The sequence below is a fragment of the Drosophila albomicans genome, chromosome 2R, assembly GCF_009650485.2.
Source record: "Drosophila albomicans strain 15112-1751.03 chromosome 2R, ASM965048v2, whole genome shotgun sequence".
NCBI classification, from domain to species: Eukaryota; Metazoa; Arthropoda; class Insecta; order Diptera; family Drosophilidae; genus Drosophila; species Drosophila albomicans.
This window is the reverse complement of record NC_047631.2, coordinates 29,119,449-29,140,117: the sequence shown is the minus strand read 5'-3', so window position 1 is coordinate 29,140,117 and position 20,669 is coordinate 29,119,449. Positions and strand designations below refer to the sequence as shown.

At 39.2% G+C, this 20,669-nt stretch overlaps 1 protein-coding gene across 1 annotated transcript in view; it reads right to left on the bottom strand.

The window, feature by feature from the left end:
• Positions 1 to 274: 274 nt before the first annotated feature.
• The window catches only part of LOC127566071 (protein toll), a 51,680-nt gene continuing 31,285 nt past the window's right edge, over positions 275 to 20,669 (bottom strand). The window contains exons 2-4 of the mRNA XM_052007577.1: positions 19,437 to 19,594; positions 4,596 to 5,810; positions 275 to 3,845 (exon numbers count right to left, since the gene is read on the bottom strand). Coding sequence (XP_051863537.1) covers positions 1,748 to 3,845; positions 4,596 to 5,806 — 3,309 coding nt within the window. The 5' untranslated portion in view covers positions 5,807 to 5,810; positions 19,437 to 19,594 and the 3' untranslated portion in view covers positions 275 to 1,747. The remainder of the gene's footprint in view (positions 3,846 to 4,595; positions 5,811 to 19,436; positions 19,595 to 20,669) is intronic.

Below are 20,669 nucleotides of genomic sequence, written 5' to 3'. Positions count from 1 at the left end.
ACATGTGCACCTGTGGCAGCTGCGCGAACTTCCAAAAAGTATCCAATTGCCAGCTGAATTACCAGGCGAACAGAAAAAACAGCAGGCTGCTAAATTTTTCATGAGTGAAAAAATTGTTGCGTGCTTTTAGGCTGAGGCTGAATGAGTGCGTTGCACTAGCGCATAAATCGCAAAGCATACTTTTAGGCTGGCGTTCTAAAATGAAAGCATTGCATATTTTTGCTTTCCCCTTTGCGTTTAGAGAGAAAAAACACGTTGCGTTTTAAATTTTAAAATATATTTTATTCATTGTATTTGTATTCTTTACATACACAATTATATGCAATAATGTATGTATTAGTAAATGAGTGTGTCTGCATAAATTTGTAGGTACCTTAGGTAATACATTTCAGAGACATATGTATAATATGTATGACATAGCTACTTACTTATGTATATATACGATATTTTAATGCTAATTACATGAGTATATGCTGCTTGATGTATTTTCTTGTCTTCTTGTTTGTAGATTATTGAATTGTGAAGTGATGTATTTATGCATAAAGTTGATAAAGTGATGTAATATGTAGTAAGTATGCCGTGTATCAGAGATAATAGCGTCATTATGAACTTGTCACATTAAACATATATTGCGTTTTGCATTTTTTTTTGTTGAGATTTTGGAAATATACAAAGTACTTCTTATGTGCTATATACAATGATATATTTTGTTTCTGTTTCGATTCTCTTTCTTCATTTACCAAATATGCAATTTTATATTATGAATCGTTTCAGTACACGGCATAGTTTATATGCTACTATTTGGATACGTCATATGTATGTATATTGCATGTGCATTACTCAATAGCCTATAACGATATAATAGATTGTACAAAATAAAGCTCAATTTGTTCAAATGAAAACTTAAGTAAAACTTGAGATTCGTGCAGAAAAAAATGATAAACTAAATTAAATTTCTCTTCAAAAAATTAAAAGCAATTAATTCGTGATGTTTTCATGAAGCTTCGCGTGCTGTGATCTTACATATAAAGTAATTACTAAAAACGTAATACAAGAAACTATAAGTAGTAGTATGCTAGAGTTGGTAGTGATAAATGTACAAATAATTATGATGCTTAAAGTACTTAACGCATACAATAACACTAAACAGAGTGATAAGCTCTTAAATAGCTTAAATTCTGCACATTTTTTGCTTTGCTCTCATTGCCGTCTGCACAATTTGCATTTTGTTTTTTTTTTCTCTTTACTATTTTTTTTTGTTTTCACTTTTTTTTTATGTCAACAAAGGCCACATGAAATATTGAAAATTGAAATTTTCACCAATTTTGTGCTTGGAATTTAACCAGCCGAAATTGCAGAATGCATTTCTAGTTAAAACTATTCTATAGAATGCAGCTAGACATTGTACACACACATACACACACACTTTACATACACACTCGCACTCGCACTCAGACTCACACACACACAGATGTAGAAATATGAATATGAATGAGAGTGCTATTTGAGGTTTTGCTACAAAAATGTTCTCGAGGCTTTTTACATTCAGCTGGAATTTGGAATTGGTCATATAGCATAAGTGAAGTAAGTGACGCGAGCGTGTGTAGAGTTGTTGGAGGGAGACAGAGAGATGGAGGAGAGAGCTTGAGTTAGAAAGTCAGAGCGAGGGGGAGGGGATAGTGTATTTCGCCCTTTCTCCTCAGTGAAACAAGAGCTCCTCGTCGTGGGGCTCCAATTTGTGCCAATTCTATACGTCGCTCTGCTTGGCGTTTGTGTTGATGATAAAGGCGCCATTAACGTGACCATTACCATGATGTGACTTGCCATTGGGCACATACAGATTCGACAGATTGCCGTTGCCATTGCCAATCATGATGGCCGTGTGCGGTGTGCTGCCATTTAATTTGGCCACCAACGGATTCTTTGTGGTCTCACCCGGCGGTGTGGTCAACGTTGGCGTCACCGGCGACGGTTTAATTAGCTCCAGCTTGTCATCGGGACTGCGTTTCAGCAACGATTTGATCAGTGTGCCATTTGTGGAATTTCTGGTTGGACCACGATGCGGCATCGCATAGTTTAACCTATCCCAGAACCATGGATCATCCCACTTGATGTACGTGTTCATGGTGAGATACGACTGCAGATCCTTCGGCAGCTGCTTGTGATCCCCAATGTCCGAGTAGATGATGACAATCACACGCGACACGCAATCGTTGAGCGCCGCTTTGTGCGCCGCCTGGAATTCCATTTTCGCCCACACGGATTCGATGAAATTCGGACTTAGCACAATGATGGTGCGTCGTGAATCAGCCACAGATTGGAAGATATTATCGGTGATGAGGCCACCCACAAGCCAGTCACGACCGTGCACACAGAGTTTGTACTTCTGATTGCCATTCTCCAGCCTGGGCACCAGATGATTCTCAATGAACTCGCGATCCTTGTGCGAATACGAAATGAAGGCATCGAACTTTTTGTCCTTGTCCACATCAGCCTCACTGACCAGCCACAAGCACAGACCATGCGCATACAGCCAGATCTTGATCTCCTGTTGATATTTGTAGTAAACCGCCGCACTGATGCCAATGAGGAAGCCCGTCAACGAGATAACGACAATGATGGCAATGAGCAGAGTTCGTGGCTGCGAGCACAAATCTGATTTGCGCAAATCAATCATACGCGTGGGCATCTCGGCATCGCTGCAGAAGAGATCAAAGCTATCGAGCACCGGATCCTGTTTCGATTGCATGTAGTGCAGCAGATCAGCTGCATCGCAATCACAGACCCAAGGATTGTCGGCCAGACGCATTTGCAGTTTATCCATGCTGCTGTTTAGATAGCTAAACACTGTGGCATTCAGCTGCTCCAGTTGATTGCGTCGCAGGTCCAAATACTGCAGATGACGTGGCAGATGCGATTCCTCCACTTCGGTGAGATTATTGCCGGCCAAATAGAGACTCGTGACATTCGCATAGCCAGGTGCATCGTAAGAAGGCAGCTTAAGTAGTGTATTGTTCTCCACATGCAACTCGAAGAGCGACAGATTCGGCGGCAGTCGCGGCAGTTTGGGTATCTTGGTGAGATCGCTGTTCGAACAGTTGATGATCAGCGCCGAGTCAAAGGTGCGCACAAAGCACTCGCATTTGGCCGGACAACGTCGATCCCTCGGATTGTCGGTCAGATCAAAGTTGCAGAGCAACTCTCGAGGATGCACCGAAGTCATGGAACGCTCGGCCAGCGCTGTTGGTTCTTGGCACTTCAGGCGATCCGCCGAAACGATCCACTTCTTGGCATAGTCCGGTTGGAATTCACCGCGTGCGAATTGCAGAAAACGCAACAAGGTGCAATCACAATCGATGGGATTATCATTGAGATCCACACGCAAAGTGGCGATGCCGTGCTCCAGCTTCGATGTGTCCGTGTCGAGCGTTGAGATATTGCTGATACTCGAGTAGAAATGCACGGTGCGAATTTGATTGTGCGTCAGATTGACTTGCAGTTGCGATTTGGTGAGAAACACCAGATCCGTGTTCTCCAGTATTGTCAAATTGTTGTAGCTCAAGTCAAGTTCACGCAGCTCATTCATCGTGTACTTCCAATCGCTGAAGATCACCATCAGCGAATTGTTCCGCAAATTGAGCGTCTGCAGACTCTGAAGTGAATTGAAGGGCGAACCAACATCGCCATAGGTTAAAGCCATGTATTCCTGCAGATCGATGCGATTGTTGGCCAAGTGCAGCTGTTGCAGCATCGGATTGCCAACAAAAGCGTTGCGACGTATCGTCTTCAGATGGTTGTTGCTCAGATACAGCTCCGTCAGATTGGCCAACCTGGTGAACAGTTTGCTGTAAGTAAAGGAAGTGGGTAAATTGAAGATTAAGATACTGTGTGAGAATGCTAAAAACTTATTAAAAATGTTTATAAATTGGACACTGCTAGAAACTAGGAAACAATCTAGAAATAAACAGAAACTGATCAAAGGTTTCTACATGACAAATTTGAAAGAAAGCCCTAGAAACTGCAAGAAGTAGCTAGAAAACTATTTAGAAAATATCACACAGTCAGAAAAAGGTAGAAATAGCAGTAGAGTAATGCTCAGAAGCATCCAAATATGTATAGCGAGAAACTAATTAAGATCTATTGAAACAGACAGAAACTGATAAAACTGAAAGCTGATAAGGATTACCAGAAACTGGCGGAAATTTAATAGAAATTATAAACTATATAGAAACTGGCCAAAATTTCGAATGATTTCTAGAATCTGTTAGTAGCATACAGAAACTGATTAAAAAGTATTAGAGTTAAGCCTAAGTTAACCATCTGGAAACTTGCTAAGAACAGCCAAATATAGCTGCCAAATAAAACATTTAGAAACTGAACAAAAAATGAGCTCGGAATATTTTTTACTGCTTGGAATTGTTATCTAATATTATGTACACTGACTCTTAAGTTCATTGACATTTCCAAGCTAATAGCTTGGACATTTTGTAAGTAATATTGGAATAGTTGTAATTGTAATTGTAATAGTACTCAAACTCTAATCAAATTATGTTTATAAATGAAAAATTTTTAGTAATAGAGTTTCTTGAGCTTACCTAGATATTTCCGTCAGCTGATTATCGGCCAGATTGAGTATCTGCAATTTGCCCTGATGATCAAAGACGCCATCGGGCAAATGCCTCAGACGATTGCGCTGCAGGTCGAGCAGCAAAAGATTCTCTTGATCATCCAGCAGATGAGCGGGCAGTGTGCTTAGCAGGTTGTCCATTAGCGTCATGTTCTCCAACTTCCTCGATCCCTGAAAGATATCAGCTGGCAACGATTCCAGTTCGCAACGCAAGTAAAGCGAGCCCAACTCTGGCAGATTGGCAAAGAGACGCGATGGCAACTCTGGCAGCGGCGAACGATTGTATTGCAATTTCACCTGCCTCAACTTGAGATTGTGCTGGAAAAGTCCTTCGGGCAACGAACGGAAGTTGTTGCTATTCAAATTGATCTCCGTCATGTTGGTGAGCAAAGCAAAGACATCGGGACGCAGTTGAACAATGCCATTGTTATGCAAATCAATGTCCACCACACTCTGGGCACCCTCAAAGTCATGTTTGCTCAGATTGTGCAGCTGATTGCTCCACAAATTCAAATGCTGCAACTTGTGCAGATCCCGAAAGATGCCGCGTGGCAACTGCCTAAGATTATTGCTACCCAACTCCAAGAACTCAAGATACTCCATATCGGCCAACAATCTGGCGGGCAACTCCACCAAGTTCGCAGAGCGCATATCCAGCCAGCTCAAGTTGCGCAGATGCCGCAACAAATCCTCGGGCACATACGACAAGCGACGTGCCACGAAACGGAGACGCGACAAATTCTGCAGACGCTCCAGATGCGTGCTCGTCACATTCATGCCGAGATCGTTGCTCTCGAAGAACATTGTGTGCGTATTGATGATGCCCAAGTTGTCGAGCAGTCCAGCAATCGGTGTGTGGAAGGGCAGCGGACAACGTTTGATCTGCACCATGGGAATGCTGCCGATTCGCATTTGTGGCATCTGCTTAAATTCCAGCGGATTCGTGATGTTGCATTCAATCATCACTTTGGTGCCCGGTCGAATGGTAATCTTGAATTTGGGACTAAAACTCTGACCCGGACAGCTAATGTCATACTCGCTGACGAGCACAGCGCATTCGCACGATGAGATGTTGAGATCTGTGCACTCATCGCGTCCAAAATCAGCTTCGCTCAGTTGCCAGCTGCTCAGTTGCAGCAACAGCAGCAGCAGCAGCGACGGCAACGCTGCCAAACTCATCGTTCTGCAAAACAATAGAGGGAAATTAATCAATTAATCACAGTGTTGCATACCTTGAGGCGTTAGTCTTTTATTTGCTCAACTACTTAAACAATTATTGTTTGAGAGTTGAGCTTTTGTTGTACATATGTATATAAATGTTTGCGTATATTTTTGAAGAATTGCAAATTGTATTTATTTAGCTGGATTGTGTATTATGCTTTCTTATTTTCTATTTTTAGGCCACATGTTTAATTTAGAATTAGGTTAAGCTACTTATTAGGTTGTACAGGTTCTTCATTATAGATAATGCTTAATTTGTAATTGTGTTAAGCTGAATACTAAATTTATTAAAAGAAACTCTTTAAATCTAAATTTTTAGTTTTGTGGTGGGTTTATGCAAGTATCTTTTCGTCAAAAAGTTGTATATTATGTTTTCAAATTGATTTATTTCTGAAAAAGTTAATCTAATTCATATTCTGTTTTCTTCCTTTCGTTTGACTTGTATATTTCATTTGCTAATAAAGTGTTTAATAAATGAAATTAATTTGCAATATTTTTTTGAATTAAAATTTAATAAATATTATTAACTGCAGCATTTCATGTGCTTGCAACTTTTGTACAGTTAATTAAGCATGCGTTGCATATAAAGAAAAACAAACGAGTTGCAATGCGTATAAGGAAAAAGGAAAATGACACGTGCGAAAAACTCCTGCCGTAGCACATCCACAAATGAAGCGGTCATATGAGAAGCCTCTTTGGGTCTGCAAGTCCCTTTATCCCTCAGCCATGCACCATCCACCATTCACCACCCAACCAACCATCCATCTCTCTGTGTGCAACGCAAGCAATGTTGCATTACATGTCGGTTGGACACACCTCCGAAAACTCCCTTGATGTGTGCTTGGTCGTCTCTTTGGCAACTCTGTGGTGTAATTACGGTCAGGGAGTGCATAAAATGTTGTAAAATGTTTGGCTAGAGTGTGTTGCACTCGCTCTCTCTCTCTCTATGGGCTTTGTGCATTTAATGAATTTGTCATGCACTTCGTGTTAAAGCTTTAAACCCAAATTGCTCTCACTCTCTCTCATTTTATCATGACCAGCGTCGCCCTGCTGCCTGACAATTAAATTGTGCCCATTACAAAGATTTCTGAAAGGAATTCAATTAAAAGTTTCGCCTGCTTTTTCCACTTGTCACTTGGCAATAGCAGTCAACCTCTAGCCAACTCTCCAGTCTCTTCAGTTTAGCTGCAAGTCCCCCATAAATTTGTTGCCTCTGACAGCTGCTTTTGAATGAACAATTTTTGATAAGGCAATTTAATTATGCGCGCCGTAATTTGATTTTCCATTTTTTGTTTTTTTTTTCGGGTGACTTTTTTTTTTATTTTGCTCGCTGCGCTCAGCGCACAATTTACTTGGGCATTTGGCTTTTAATTAGGCTACAACAATGACGCCGACGGCAAGTTCAAATAATTATACATATTGAATTTCCGTTGAGATTGCATTAACTGCGCTCGACTTCCTTTCAATTTTTTTTGTATTTACTTTAGATATTAGCTGGATTTACAACGAGACTTAAAGTTGTCTTGAAGTTTCTTCTTTTTGTGGGAATTGCATTAAATATTGAAATGCGTCTGTCTGGGATTTTTGCAATTTAGTTGATGCTACTTGAACTAATCGAAGTCTGAGCTACTTATTTACTTATTTTGCCATGGCAATCGCTGTTAAGCCATTAGCCGTAAGCGTTAACACGAATTCCACTTGTGTGTGTGTTCCAGTGTTTGTTAAGTATACGACCCAATGTACATAGAGAGAGTGAGAGAGAGAGAGAGTAAGTCGAGTCAGTCAATTCGATACCCAAGCGTCGTGTGCCAAATCTATTTAAATCTCAACACCTGATTTTGGCCTTGCTGTACAATTTGTTTATGCAAGAAGGTTGCAAACTAAACGTCTGCTCGTCGCTCGTCTGTTCATCGCTCTGCAGTGTGTTTGTGTTTGTGTAGCCAACTTCAATTTCGCATAAAACTTTAAGCACTTTTCGCCCGTTGGCGGCCAAGTTAACCGTGCAACAACGGCATATCCTTCTGTCTGCCAGCATTTGCCTTATGCCTTGCCTTCTCTTCCCTTCTCACCTCCTTTTCTTCGCCACAAGGCGCTGTTTTGGCTTTTAAATTTAGCTTGGCTTGGCTTATCTAAACAGGCTACGCTTGCCAGACCAGAAGAGGCTGGCTGGCCAGCTAGCTGAGCTTCTTCTTCTTGTTCTCTTCTGTTGTGTTGCGTTGTGTTGGGCAAACATTTTAAACATTTATATTCACTTAAGAAAATTACTTTTAGCTTTTATGCTACGCTGGCCGTGTAAATAACCTGCACATCTACTTTTGCTGTAGCTTTAGCTGTTGTTGTTTGCTATTTGTTGTTTGTTCATTCGTTGCTGCTGCTTTGCATTGATATACCTCGTCGCTTGTTTATGCAATCCAATCTAAGGCTGCCTTTCTCGTTGACAAGTTTTTCGAAAATGTCCATTCAATTGAAGCAGCAGCAGCAACAATGAGCACCATATTTAATGAGGCCTAAGCAAAAGCAATTTGTGTGTGTCTCTCATTCTCACTTCCTTTCTCCCTTTCTTGTTCAATCTCACACTGAAATTGAAAGCATACTTTCAGGCTGGCAATTAAGTTGCCTCTGCGATTGCAGATGGCCTGCTGTCTCATCTTTTGCCAGCGTCCCATCGGCACCTAATTCCACAGCCTGCCTCTCAATTAAAAATAATTGTTAATTTTAAACGTCACACATACACTCTCTCACACACACACACACACACGACTGCAGAATTATAAAATCATATGGACTGTGGCCCATTTCAGTGCGCTGGCATTTGTCTGCTTTAATTAGACGCACATCGTCCTCCTTCTGCGAGTCGTTAATAAAGGTTAACGAAGTTCTGCCAACGCGCAGATTTCTCACATATTTACACACTCACACACACTCGCTCACACCAGGACACATGTTGGTTTGCCAGGCTAGAAGAGAGTGCGCATTTTTGCACTCACGTGCTCTTTTCCGGTATGTAACGGTACTAAATTCATTAGGCACACTAAATTACAACCGCAGCGCATGATGCGAATGGTGTGAGTGTCAGTGTGAATGTGAGTGCGAGTCTGAGTTTCATTTCAGACGAGACGAGACAGAAGGGAGGAGGGAGGTGAAGGGAACGAGTTGGGGTTGCCGTGCCAGTTGACGCCAGGTTGCCTGCAGACTTTGGTTTTTTATTGCCCGCCGTTCTACAAAGTGCTTCAATGTACGCCTTTACAGTTACACACTCACTCACACACACACACTCGCACATAAACAGGCAGAGCTATATAGTACATTTCACACACATGTGTATATGTGTTGCTGCCTATTAAATAGTCGCGCCGCCCGCAGCGCTGCCTTGGAAAATTGGCTTTCGCATGCCTGCGGTGTGCTTTATTACTGCAAGTAACAACAACAGCAACAGCAACGAATAACAACAGCAACAACAACAAGAACAACTTAGAATAATAGAAACAGTAGTAGCAAAAACAAGTACAATAATGGCAGGTAAGAAAGTTTCACTGGAGTATGATTGACTAAGAGATACTTGATACACATATTCAATCTAAATATTTTATTACAAGCTGAGTTTAACTGCCAAAGCAGCTGCAATTTTATTGTGATAACTTTATTTAATGACTATCGAAATGGCATACAACTTTGTATATAGTATTCTGACGAATTTTACTTCTCAAGTAATGTTACGATTTATTGAAAGTTGTGAGAAATTTGTGTTAATCACATGAATTATTAAGTGATGTGTTGGTATGACCAAATCAGCCTGCGGTCTACAATTGGTTTTAAGATTAATTTTCTATTGTTTATATAATATAATATATTTTTTGTATATAATATATTTGTATTTATTTTATTTATATCTAAGAAGAAAGTATTGTGAAGTTTACAGTAGTTGTAGCTCTTCAATTTAATAATTAAGATTGAGAATAAGCAATACTATTGACGATCGTAACTTATTCGAACTCTAAAATAAACTTGTAAATACAAGATAAACTTATGGGACAGAAGTAAGAAGATATTGTGAAAACTCGCTAGCTAAAGCTTGCTTTAATAAATTCTTAGATAAAGCTGTCGATAATGACGGACCAATAGACATGTTGATACAGCTGTTGTTGCTGATCAATATTATTCATATGTGTTATTAAATACTTTGCAATGTTTCCAATTATCAGTTAATATTATGCATACATTATTTACTCAAAGTTGCTTCCATTTCTCTGTTAAATATATTTTTATCACTCATTACAACACAATACCCTTGTGTCTTTCTTGAGCCGGGTATCACAACAAAGTCCCGTACTGGGTAAGAATTTCAGGCATGGCATTAAATGCTTTAAATATTTCTTAATGCCCTGACAGCTGGATTACAGAGTGCAGAGTGTTTTAATGACGTTGACATTGCTGAGCGAGCTGTGCGCGTGTTTTTCCCCGCATTTCCAATTTTCGTATTGCTTTGAGAGGTTGCCATCCCCGAAAAGTATGCTACAGTAATTGTAAGACTAGAGTTAAAGCATTCATCAATCAACTTGACTAATTACCACAATTGCTGGCGTGCAACAACCAACAGTAAACAGTAAAAGCAATAGAACACATACACTAATACACACACACACATAAACACCCACCCACACCCATTAATATACACAATAGTTGCAGTTGCAAAACGTAAAAAGCAAATAAACTACAACTTGTTTAATAATTTCTTATTAAAAACTTAAGCGAAACGAAAAAATAATAAAACACTTGTGCAAGTTTGCTGCAAAGCACACACATACATAGAACACCCACACACACTCACTATGCACACACATACATTACACACTCGCTCTGCACTCACGTCTAGTGGCAAGTTTGCAGTTTGCTGGCCAAATGCTCTTTGCTCTGCTTGTGGTTTTGTATCTTTCCTGTGAGGCTCGCTGACTGCAACGAGTGTTGTGTGTGTGTGTGCGAGTGTGTGTTGTGTGTGTGTATTGCCGTTGCGTTTTGGCAAAAGATTTCAATACTTGGAAACTTTTGTGAGCCAGTTGTGAGTCAATGTTTATGGCGCCCAACGTGGTTTACAACAATTTGCCTCCTCTCCTCCGCTCTCTGAAAAATTTCGTGTACACAAAAGTGCCAAACTGGCAGCTGGGACATGTTTATACACAGCACTGTTGCTGAGGAGGTGGTTCGAGGGGGGAGGGATGAAGAAGAAGATGCAGCAGTGAAGTACTGTCATATTGGAATTGCCAGCTGAGTGAAGCCGTGAGCAAATATAACTCGCTGTACGTTCTGCTTATTGCTTTCGAACATTGCAGTTCTCTATATTGCCAAATACAGCCGTGACTTCATCTCCCTCTCTTTGTCTCTCTGTCTAGTACAGTGAACACACAATATACTAAACACACATCCTTTGTTTGCATTGCGATAATCATAAGCCTGTTGGCCAGCAATTAAATACAAATTAACAATTAATTAGCTGGATTTTGCTTTATCAATATTATGGCCAGCAGCAAGCCTAATGGCAGCTAATTACAGCAACAGCAACAACAAAAAAAGCAAAGCTCAAAGCATAACTAAGCTGCTTAATATCTAACTAAAGCTATGTGTATTTATGAGAGTGGGCGTGGTCCTGTAAATTCTCCGCTGTTTTGTTATATATGTATCCGGTCTTCGACTTCTTCGATGCTGTTGAGCTCTTGGCGCTCTGCTTGACTGTAATCGGAGTGTTCATGACTAAAAATAAACTGCAAGCTGATTACGCAGCAACGCCTCCAAGTCCAAGACGTTGCCACAGCATCCAACATCGTTGTTGCTGCGGTTGGGCGAAGCGTTCGTGTGGAACAGAGAAGAAAGAGAGCGCAAGCTACTTTGCAACATGCATTGAATTCTCATAATAGAATTTGCCACAACTGTGCGTGCAACATTTTGCCCCATGCATTATTATTTTGCCAACTCTGACTGTGAGATACATCTTTTGGCTGTGTTGCACCTTCACAGCACAGTTGTTCATTATGATAATTTGAGCCAGTTGGTAATGAGAGCTGCTGTTGCAGTTTAACAGACATCTAATGAGCTGTGTAAAGTCGAGGAGAGCACAACTTCAAAGCACAGCGACAAATCCATGAGATATTTTTTCGTGCCCACACCATCAGGCTCATTACTTTCAACGGAGAGGCTGCTGAGTTCATGAGTTGCATGCAACTAAGCAGATGCAAAAACCAGCAAGAAAGCAGGCAAAGAAAAGGGGTTAAGACCTGATTTGCGTTCGCCTGGAAAAACGAAGGGTCTGCTGTGCTTGAAAGGCAGCGCATTGTCTGCTGGTGGAAAGAAAAAACAAAACCAAAGAAGAGACGCGAAGCGAAAAGAAAGGCATGACCAACAGAGAGAGAGAGAGAGAGAGAGAGAGAGAGAGAGAAAGGGCACACAGAGTGTGAGCAATCACAAAGTGAAAGGCTTTGTAATGTCATTTGTCTGTTAATCATGTTGTCTTCTATAAGTTGCTGCAAACTTTTTTTGCATAATGCGCGCTCGTGCCCCAAGACAAACGCGCAGAGCGCAGAACTTGTTGAGCTCTCTCGCTCCGTTTTGAGGCGCCAGCACTTGAGGCCAGGCCAAAGACACTGGCCAACACTTTGGGCCGTGTGCGTGACGCATTCAAGCTTGATGGGCTTTCATAGTTGTGTTTGCCAATGTTGTTGTTGCTGATGTTGCTGCTGATGTTGCTATTATTATGATTATTATGACGAGCATTGTTTGGCTTGTTTACGCAACTCAAAGTCACTCGAATGCTTACTTTAGCGGTCGAGTCGCTGCTTCCTTGACTTGTTTTTAGTTTGCGGGTGGTAAGCCAAAAATTGATGTGCACTTTTGATTTTCTACTTTTGATTAGCCACTTTTGATTTGCTTCTTTTGATTTGCCACTTTTGATTTATACCATTTCCATTTTATGCTACTTATTTACCTTTTAAATAATCTTTAGCTACTTTTAAGTTGATTGAATACAATTAAGCCAAAGCTTAAACTGCTTTTATGCTACGCTAAGCAGCTTTCACTTCAAGCACTTTGATTGTTGAAGCTCTAGTATTTGCCTTTGTCTATGATGATCTGTTTTCTGTTTTCTCAGACATTCTATCTATCCAGTTTTCACTGACCATTTCCTTGGGGCGTCACTTGCCATTTACTCCAACTCCAGCCACTCCCCAAGACTGGGCAACGTTTCCTCTTAAGCAGCTTACTAAATTTATGTGCAACTTCCACACGCACACACACACACGCACGCACACTCACTCACACAGTCATTCACATAAATAAACAAGTTGAAGAGGCAGCTGGCAGCTAAATAGAAATAAAATAATAGACCTGCTGCTGCAAAAAGTAGTGGACACGTCTCCAAATGAAAATGTCGCCCATTGGCTTCAACAGTTTATTATGCAAGCGTATCCCCTGAAGCTGAAGGCTGAAGTAGAACTCTATATAGTCTGAGTCGGACTTGGAGTCGGAGTATACTTGGCATTGTAAATAATACAGCGTAATGCCAACCTGCCAAGTGTGGCCAGAGAGAACTTGGTCTGATTGTCAAGGGACGTACAACGCGAACACTTCAATTACGAGTGGCATGCAGCAGCAGCAGCAGCAGCAGCAGCAGAGGTGGCAGTGGCAACGATGACAACGTCGAAAGACGCGCAGACAGCAGTGAAGAAGACAGAGTCGACTCGCAGTCGGCGATGACTTTGCCGAATGCCAAATGCCGCCTTTGGCGTAGCGCTGTCTTCAATCTTCTGGGACTGGTTCTACAACTACTTAATTTTGTCGTGGCCACAACGCTGGGCAACCTCTCGCGACTAAACGCAGCTCAACTGCCTTCAGTGCGTTCCCTACGTTCCCTGAGTTCTTTCTTGGGTTCTGGGCGCTGTTTATACCCTGCAAAGGCAGTACTTTTAACCCTAGAAGGGCCAGGAATTTATCGCATAAGAAATATTGCTTCTACAGTGTTGTGTTCTGTTTACTTTAAAATAAATTATTCAAAAAACTTAAAATTAATATTTCAAATGAAATACAAATACAAAATTATTACTGAAAATGAATTTAAATGAAAACTGATAGTGAATTAACGAAAAAAATAATTAAAAATTATTATAAAAAATATAAATTATAAATAAAAAAAAATAATATCACTGATTCGAAATGAATGGCTTTTAAAAAGGAAATGGTCAGTGAAAACTAGATACATAGAATAACTGAGAAAATAGTAAAAAGATAATCATACTAAGAATAAAGTAATTATGAATAAAACGAAATTCTAATTAAAAATTGAGTAATATAAAATGTAATTTCCAAGGGAACAAATGAATAATGTTTCAAATGTTTTAAATATTGTTTTCAAGAATAGTTAACAAAAGCTTGAAAAACATATGAATGAAATTTTAATAAATAATTGATTAATTAATTAATAATTAATAGAGATGAACAATAAAATGGAAATAAAATATATTTATAGTAATATCGAATACCATTTTATAGTTGTATTATTGAAGAATTATAATTATATTTTTCCATTAAACATTAAAACAATTGATAGATAAAATATATTTATAGAAAGAATTCTAAACACAACTTTTCATGGTAGTTTGCTGCCTTCAAAAAACGACTCTTAATAATAAAGTCCTGCTGTCTTTAAGGTATTTTTTTCGTCGACTATTCTTGAAGACACTCTCTGACTGTTGCTCGCACTTTTGTTCTATGCTGCTTTGTGTGCCATTGTCCAGTGCTTGGGCCCTCATAATTTGCGCTTTGTTTTATTGCACGAGTTGCATGCTGCTTAATTCGCGGGCAACGCGATGATGTCCCATTGTCCATTGTCCAGCATACATTTACAGTTGGGGCGAACCGAGAACTGAGAACTGCGAACTGAGAACTACAAACTGAGATGCGAGCCCGCAGTTCTTATTGTTGCTTTGAAATGTGAGTCACGTTTAAAGTTGCGCATTCGCTGTGCCCAGCCAGCATTTGTGGCATTTTGGGACCATAAATGGGGTTTGCTTTACAGCGTCTTCCGTTCCATCCTTGCTTGCTTGCAATGAGAAGTCTCGGAGCCCCATTTATAGCGCTAATTGTGCACATTTTGTAGCGCTTGTTATTTAGAAATGTGCACGACTTTCTTGTTCTGTTCTCGCTCTTGTTACACAACTGACTGAGAGAGAGAGAGAGGGATGGAGAGAGGGAGAGAGAGAGACAGACCTTGACACAAGTGAACGCAATGTTGGCATCTGTTTGAAAAGGGCCATTAGTAAATTTGGACAGCTGCCAATGGTCAATGGGCAATTTTATTGCCATGAAATCTATTAAGCCAGGATTAGCTGGCGATTGATGCAGCACTCTACTCAATTTCTATATGCGTGTAATTATATAAAAAGCATATCCAATGCATGAATACAAAAGCGTGAAAAATACCCTTTAATAATGAGTAATTGTTGAGCTCGGTTGAATAATGAGTTAAAGAGTGAAGTCAGTAAGAGAAAATTGTCTAAAGTAAACAGTATTAAAAAGACGTCATATGAGCTTTAATTTAATTATGCTTAATTTATATATATACCATGAATTTATTGTAGAGTACAACGAAAGAAGAAATAAATGGAAGAGTTGAGAGTGATGAATTCAAAAATGAAGTAAATTACAATATAAATTCTCTAAATCAATCAGTATTGTAATGACATCACTTAAGCTAAAATTTAATTAAATTAAATAATCATTTCATCACATGTATTTATTGTAATATTGTAGAGTAACACAAGGTGTTCATTGACTAACGAACAAACATGTGTAATGTGTTGTGGCATATTAAAAATGCCAATATCATGCAATATTTATGTGTTGGCCAGGATTATTTGTGCATATTTGCGCTGATTGCATCCCACGGCGGATATTTAAGCACCGTCCCGACCCTCACACATCCATTACGTAAATACACACACACATTTGCAGTCACACGCAGCTGCAAACAGCGAACAGCTTCCGGTTATTTATTCTATGCCAACACACACCGTCAAACAGATTCCTGTGCTCTGTGTGCGCGACTTCAAATCAATGGATATTAAAATAAAAATAATATTTTGCTAAAACGAAAACAATGCCAAATGTTTTCATTTCGTTTTCTTTATTTTTTTTATAGTCCGGTATTTGATTTATATACTTTTTTTGAGTTTATTGAAAATCTAGCATTCAAATGAATATCTTTGAATAGTTTCGTGTGCGGCTTTTGTTTGTTTGTTGCAAACGCTGTTGTTGCATTAAAAATGCATAAATATGAAAGCGGCTTCGCATCTATCTGCATATTGTATTCTTTTGTCGGCTGATGATGTGTTAAAATCTGCGCTACATTCGCGTATTTATAGGGATATTAAAATGTATATAGCGTTGCTTAAAATATCACCCAGAACGGAGAGCGGACCGGACCGGATCGCAACCGCAGTTGCAGAGGCGATAAATAAAGATTAAAATCTCTGAAATGTGCACAAAAGTGGCTGGCACTTCATTTCAATTTATGTATTTATTTTGTATATGTATATGTGGTGGCAGGCAAACACACACACTCACAGATACACACACACTCATTTGCGCCTTGCAAAAGGATAAATCAAAAATCGTTGCATACTTTATGGCGAACGCCACAAAATAAGCGAACTGAAGCGCCACGTTTCAATTGCAAATGATTTAAGCTGCCAAGTCGTCAGGCAGCGAGTAAAAAGTGAAATAAGTTGCAAGCGGACCAAAGAAAATCATGCAAACGAGTAAATTCCAAAAATTCCATGGCCCACCAATGACATTGTGTATACGCACTGTTGCTGTGCCGCGTGTCCTTTGCCCGCGCGAGTTTTTATATTGAAATTCACAGCGTGCGTTGTGATTTTGTTTTCGATTTTTTACGAGTATGTACGTTCACTTTTGTCACGCTCCCTGCACGTCGCACTTTTTTTTTATGGCCATTAAATCAGAGTGCAAATAAAAGAAAGTAAATAAAAAGAAGTTATAACCTTGGCAGGAGGTCGAAGCTCGGTTTTCCCCGCTACCGAAATGGAAAAGCAAGTGTTGCATGGCCTTTGGGCGTTCCAAATGAAATGCCGTAATGAAATGTTGTCATAAAAATGCGAAAATTCGTAAAGTGCATTTAATGCCCCCAAAAACTCAATGCCAGGGAAAATTGTATTGACGAAAGCACAAATACAATGTGTTTGGTATTAGAAATCAGCGGGATAATTATGTAGTACAGCATACAAAAGGATGTGTGGCATAGTTTTCGGCATGTTTGTGACAGCTGTTTAAATTTTTTGGCAGCCATCCATCAGGCAATGGCCTTTTAATTACATTTTAATATTTGGCCCCACAACACAGCAGCAAAAAATAAAATTGCAATAACGCCATAATCGCTGCACGACGAGTTGTGGTATATACTATATACTAAATACTATATACTGTATGTGTGTGTGTTTGTGCACAAGCCAACACACAATTTGGCCTAATTGGTTGCCACAAAATGTCGGTGGCAGTTGCACGCTCGGTTGCTGTTGCTGCTGCTGGCGACACATTTTGGAGAGCTGAAGCATAAATTTAGTTTATGCTAAATACGCATGAACATTTTGGAAATGCATAATAAAAAGCAATAAACAACACACACACACACACACACATAGGATCAGCTAACGTTGCTGTTGCTGTTGCTGCTTTGACTCCTGTTGCCACCAACAGTTGCATTAATTAGTTATTTACCCCCCACAAACAACAACAGCAACGAGCTTTGGTCTCTGTTGCGTGTTGAAACTATTTCATATGCAAATGTAAATTTAATGAGTCGTTGAAGCTGCTGTCCTTTCACATTGTGGGTGTTAATACGGTGTGTGTGTGTGTGAGGATGCATATTTAATGGCAAATATTTTGTTAATTTTTAATTTTAATTGCAGTCGCTTGTTTGTAATTTTTGCATAATTGTCTGTGTTTGGGGGCGGCGCGAATTGTGCGCTGACAGTCGGCCAATTAAATTATAATATTTATTGGATTGTTAGTCGCACCAACAAAAAAATTATGCGAGAGTTCGAGTTCGAGTTCGAGCACATTTAAATGCGCACGCATTTTTCGAATTGTTTGCAAATAAACAACAGCAAATCATTTATGCAATGCGAAATACGAATTACGAAATGCGAATTGAATTATTTATGCATTAAATACGCATAAAATCAAATGAATGCAAAACCAAAAACCAAAACGAAGTTTGCCTCTTCTTTTGACTTTTCTACTTGCATTTCAAAGTGACTGTGTGGCAAATGTAATTGCATCAGTGTCTCTTTCTCTCTCTCTGCTTCTCTTTCACTCTTTCACTCTGTTATCTTTACGTTTTTTATTTTTTGTGTTTTGGTTGTGCTGCTGAAATTCAATTAAGTGGGCGTCTTTCACCAACACAACACAACACTACACTACACTGCGCTACATGTGAAAAGAGTTTTGGTCAGTTGCGCTTCGCAATTTAAAATATAACAAATAGCTGCGTTGTACTCTGTAAATTTGCGGCAAGTGCCAAAAGGTCGTTTACGACATTTTAATTGCTTTACGTAGTATCTGGCATTCGATCAGCAAACGCCGGCCTTGTGCGAGAATTTAATTAAATTCTTCAGCTCTTTGAGCCGCAGGATCGCACTTGACGCATAATTTGTCTAGCAGTCCAGTGTTGTTTTTTATTTTGGTTCTCTGTGTTGCAGCAATGCCAGTTACGAGTTTGCTTTTGGGGCACGCAAAAGTGTTGCATGCTGCAGGCTGTGTTTGTGCTGCTGCTCCACACACAGCAAAGAATATAAATTGTTGTGCATGTTTATCTCACCAATGCAGCCAAAGAGAATGAACCATTTTTGCTTCATTTTGTTTGCATCTCCCACACACACACTTTCTCTATATTTACGTCTATATATATATATGCATACATATGCATGAATATAAGTAACATAGCCCAGTGAAACCCACCAAATAAAATATATAAAAATGCTGCCGGGCATATGAAAAATATAGTCTACGTTAGTTTCTAGTTTTGTGTGGCGTGACAGTGAGTGATAAAAGTTATGATCTCTTTGGGGAATTCACTGCGTAATTTATGGCTTTCAAGCGTATTAAGCAAATGCTTAAGGTGTGTGTCTCTCTCTGCCTGTATTTAACTAGACGAATCAGATTAGATCATGTTTATGATACTGTGCCTTGTTGATGGTGTTTTTTTGATTAAGATATTGGCAATATTGTTGGAGATAAAATGTGCTAATTTTGTGTTGATATTTCTGTTTATGTTTGCCACAAGAAATAGTTCTTTAAATTAAAAATATTCCTCTACTGCCTTAAATTATAATAAAGTTTGTTGCCTACTTTATTATAGCTTCGTTCTACTTTCTCAACAGTTGTTTTAATTTATGCATTTAAGCAATTTATTTATCTTTTCTTTCTATATTTTTTCTTTTTTGCATTCTATTTTGTTGCAAAACAATCATTAATTATTGTTATTCATGCATATTAAGTGGCTGCTGAGATAATATTTATGTTAACTTACCTTTTCTGTTATTGTATGCGTTATCCCTTTTCTTTTTTTCTCCTTCCTTCCTCTTTTTTCCGTTCCTTTCTGTTCCGTTCCGGTGTGTTTGATTTGTTTCTTTTCACTCCTTTTACTGCAGCTTGTTGTACATTTTTAATGTATTTTTAAGCAATTTACTGCAAAAAAAGAAGAGAAATGGAAAATAAAAAAGCGTGAAAAATATGCAAAATAGTCAGTAGAGAAGAGTAGGGCAAAAGTTGCCTAAAGAAAACGTAGTCTCTAGAGAAGATGTCGAGTGGAGGCATCTTATTAACATTTCAAATGAGCTACGTACAGAATGTGTGCGACTTTTCAACTTTGCCACTTTTGAGCTAGAAGTGGTTTCCACACATACACATATGTACGTGTGTATGTGTTGGTTTTATTATAGCACTAATTATGTCATACATATGCAAAAGTGGCAAACAAGGCGTCGACGGGACGAAGCGTCCCCTCTCACAAGTGTGTATACATGACACGCTCGTGTAAGCCACTTAAATTTTAACGCATACCTAATGTCTATTCATGAGTGCCCTCACTCTCTTCTTGTGCCACCTTCTTACATGTGTGTGTGTGTGTGCATTTAATTTAATTAAGCTCACTGCTACTTAGCATTGCATGGCCATGCATCTGAAAAACCATTTGCAAGTCAAGTGTGTGTTCTCTGCTCTGCTCAGCTCTGCTCAGCCGAAGGTTGCAACACACATCGGTTAAGCTGCTGCCAAAGGGTTGAGTTAAGGATGCCACTTGCCACATACAGCACACAAAAAAAAAGATGGCGTCAAGTGCATGAAAAACGTTCCATATAAATTATATTTCATTTCCATCTAAATGATAATCTGCTGCAATATAAATATGTGCCATATTTTGTGAAATACATTTTGCAATTATTTTCTGCATCATATTTCAAGCTATGCAAATGAAGTACAAATCAAATTATATTTAATTGGAATTCGTATTAAAATAAATAAGCTAGAAGCTCTGTGGTTTGATATCCACTCTCTTTCTCTTTTTCATATTTATATTCATATTTCTTTTCACAACTTTAGGTTCCCGTTTACCCATTAGCTGAAAGCAAAGTTGTAAAAGCACACACAAAACACAACAAATCAAAATTAGGGCAAAAATAAATCCTTTCAAATAAATAACAAATTTATCCATCTTCAACCCAGAAAGAGGTCAAACTTTGTAATTTCAGTTGTGTGTGCGTGT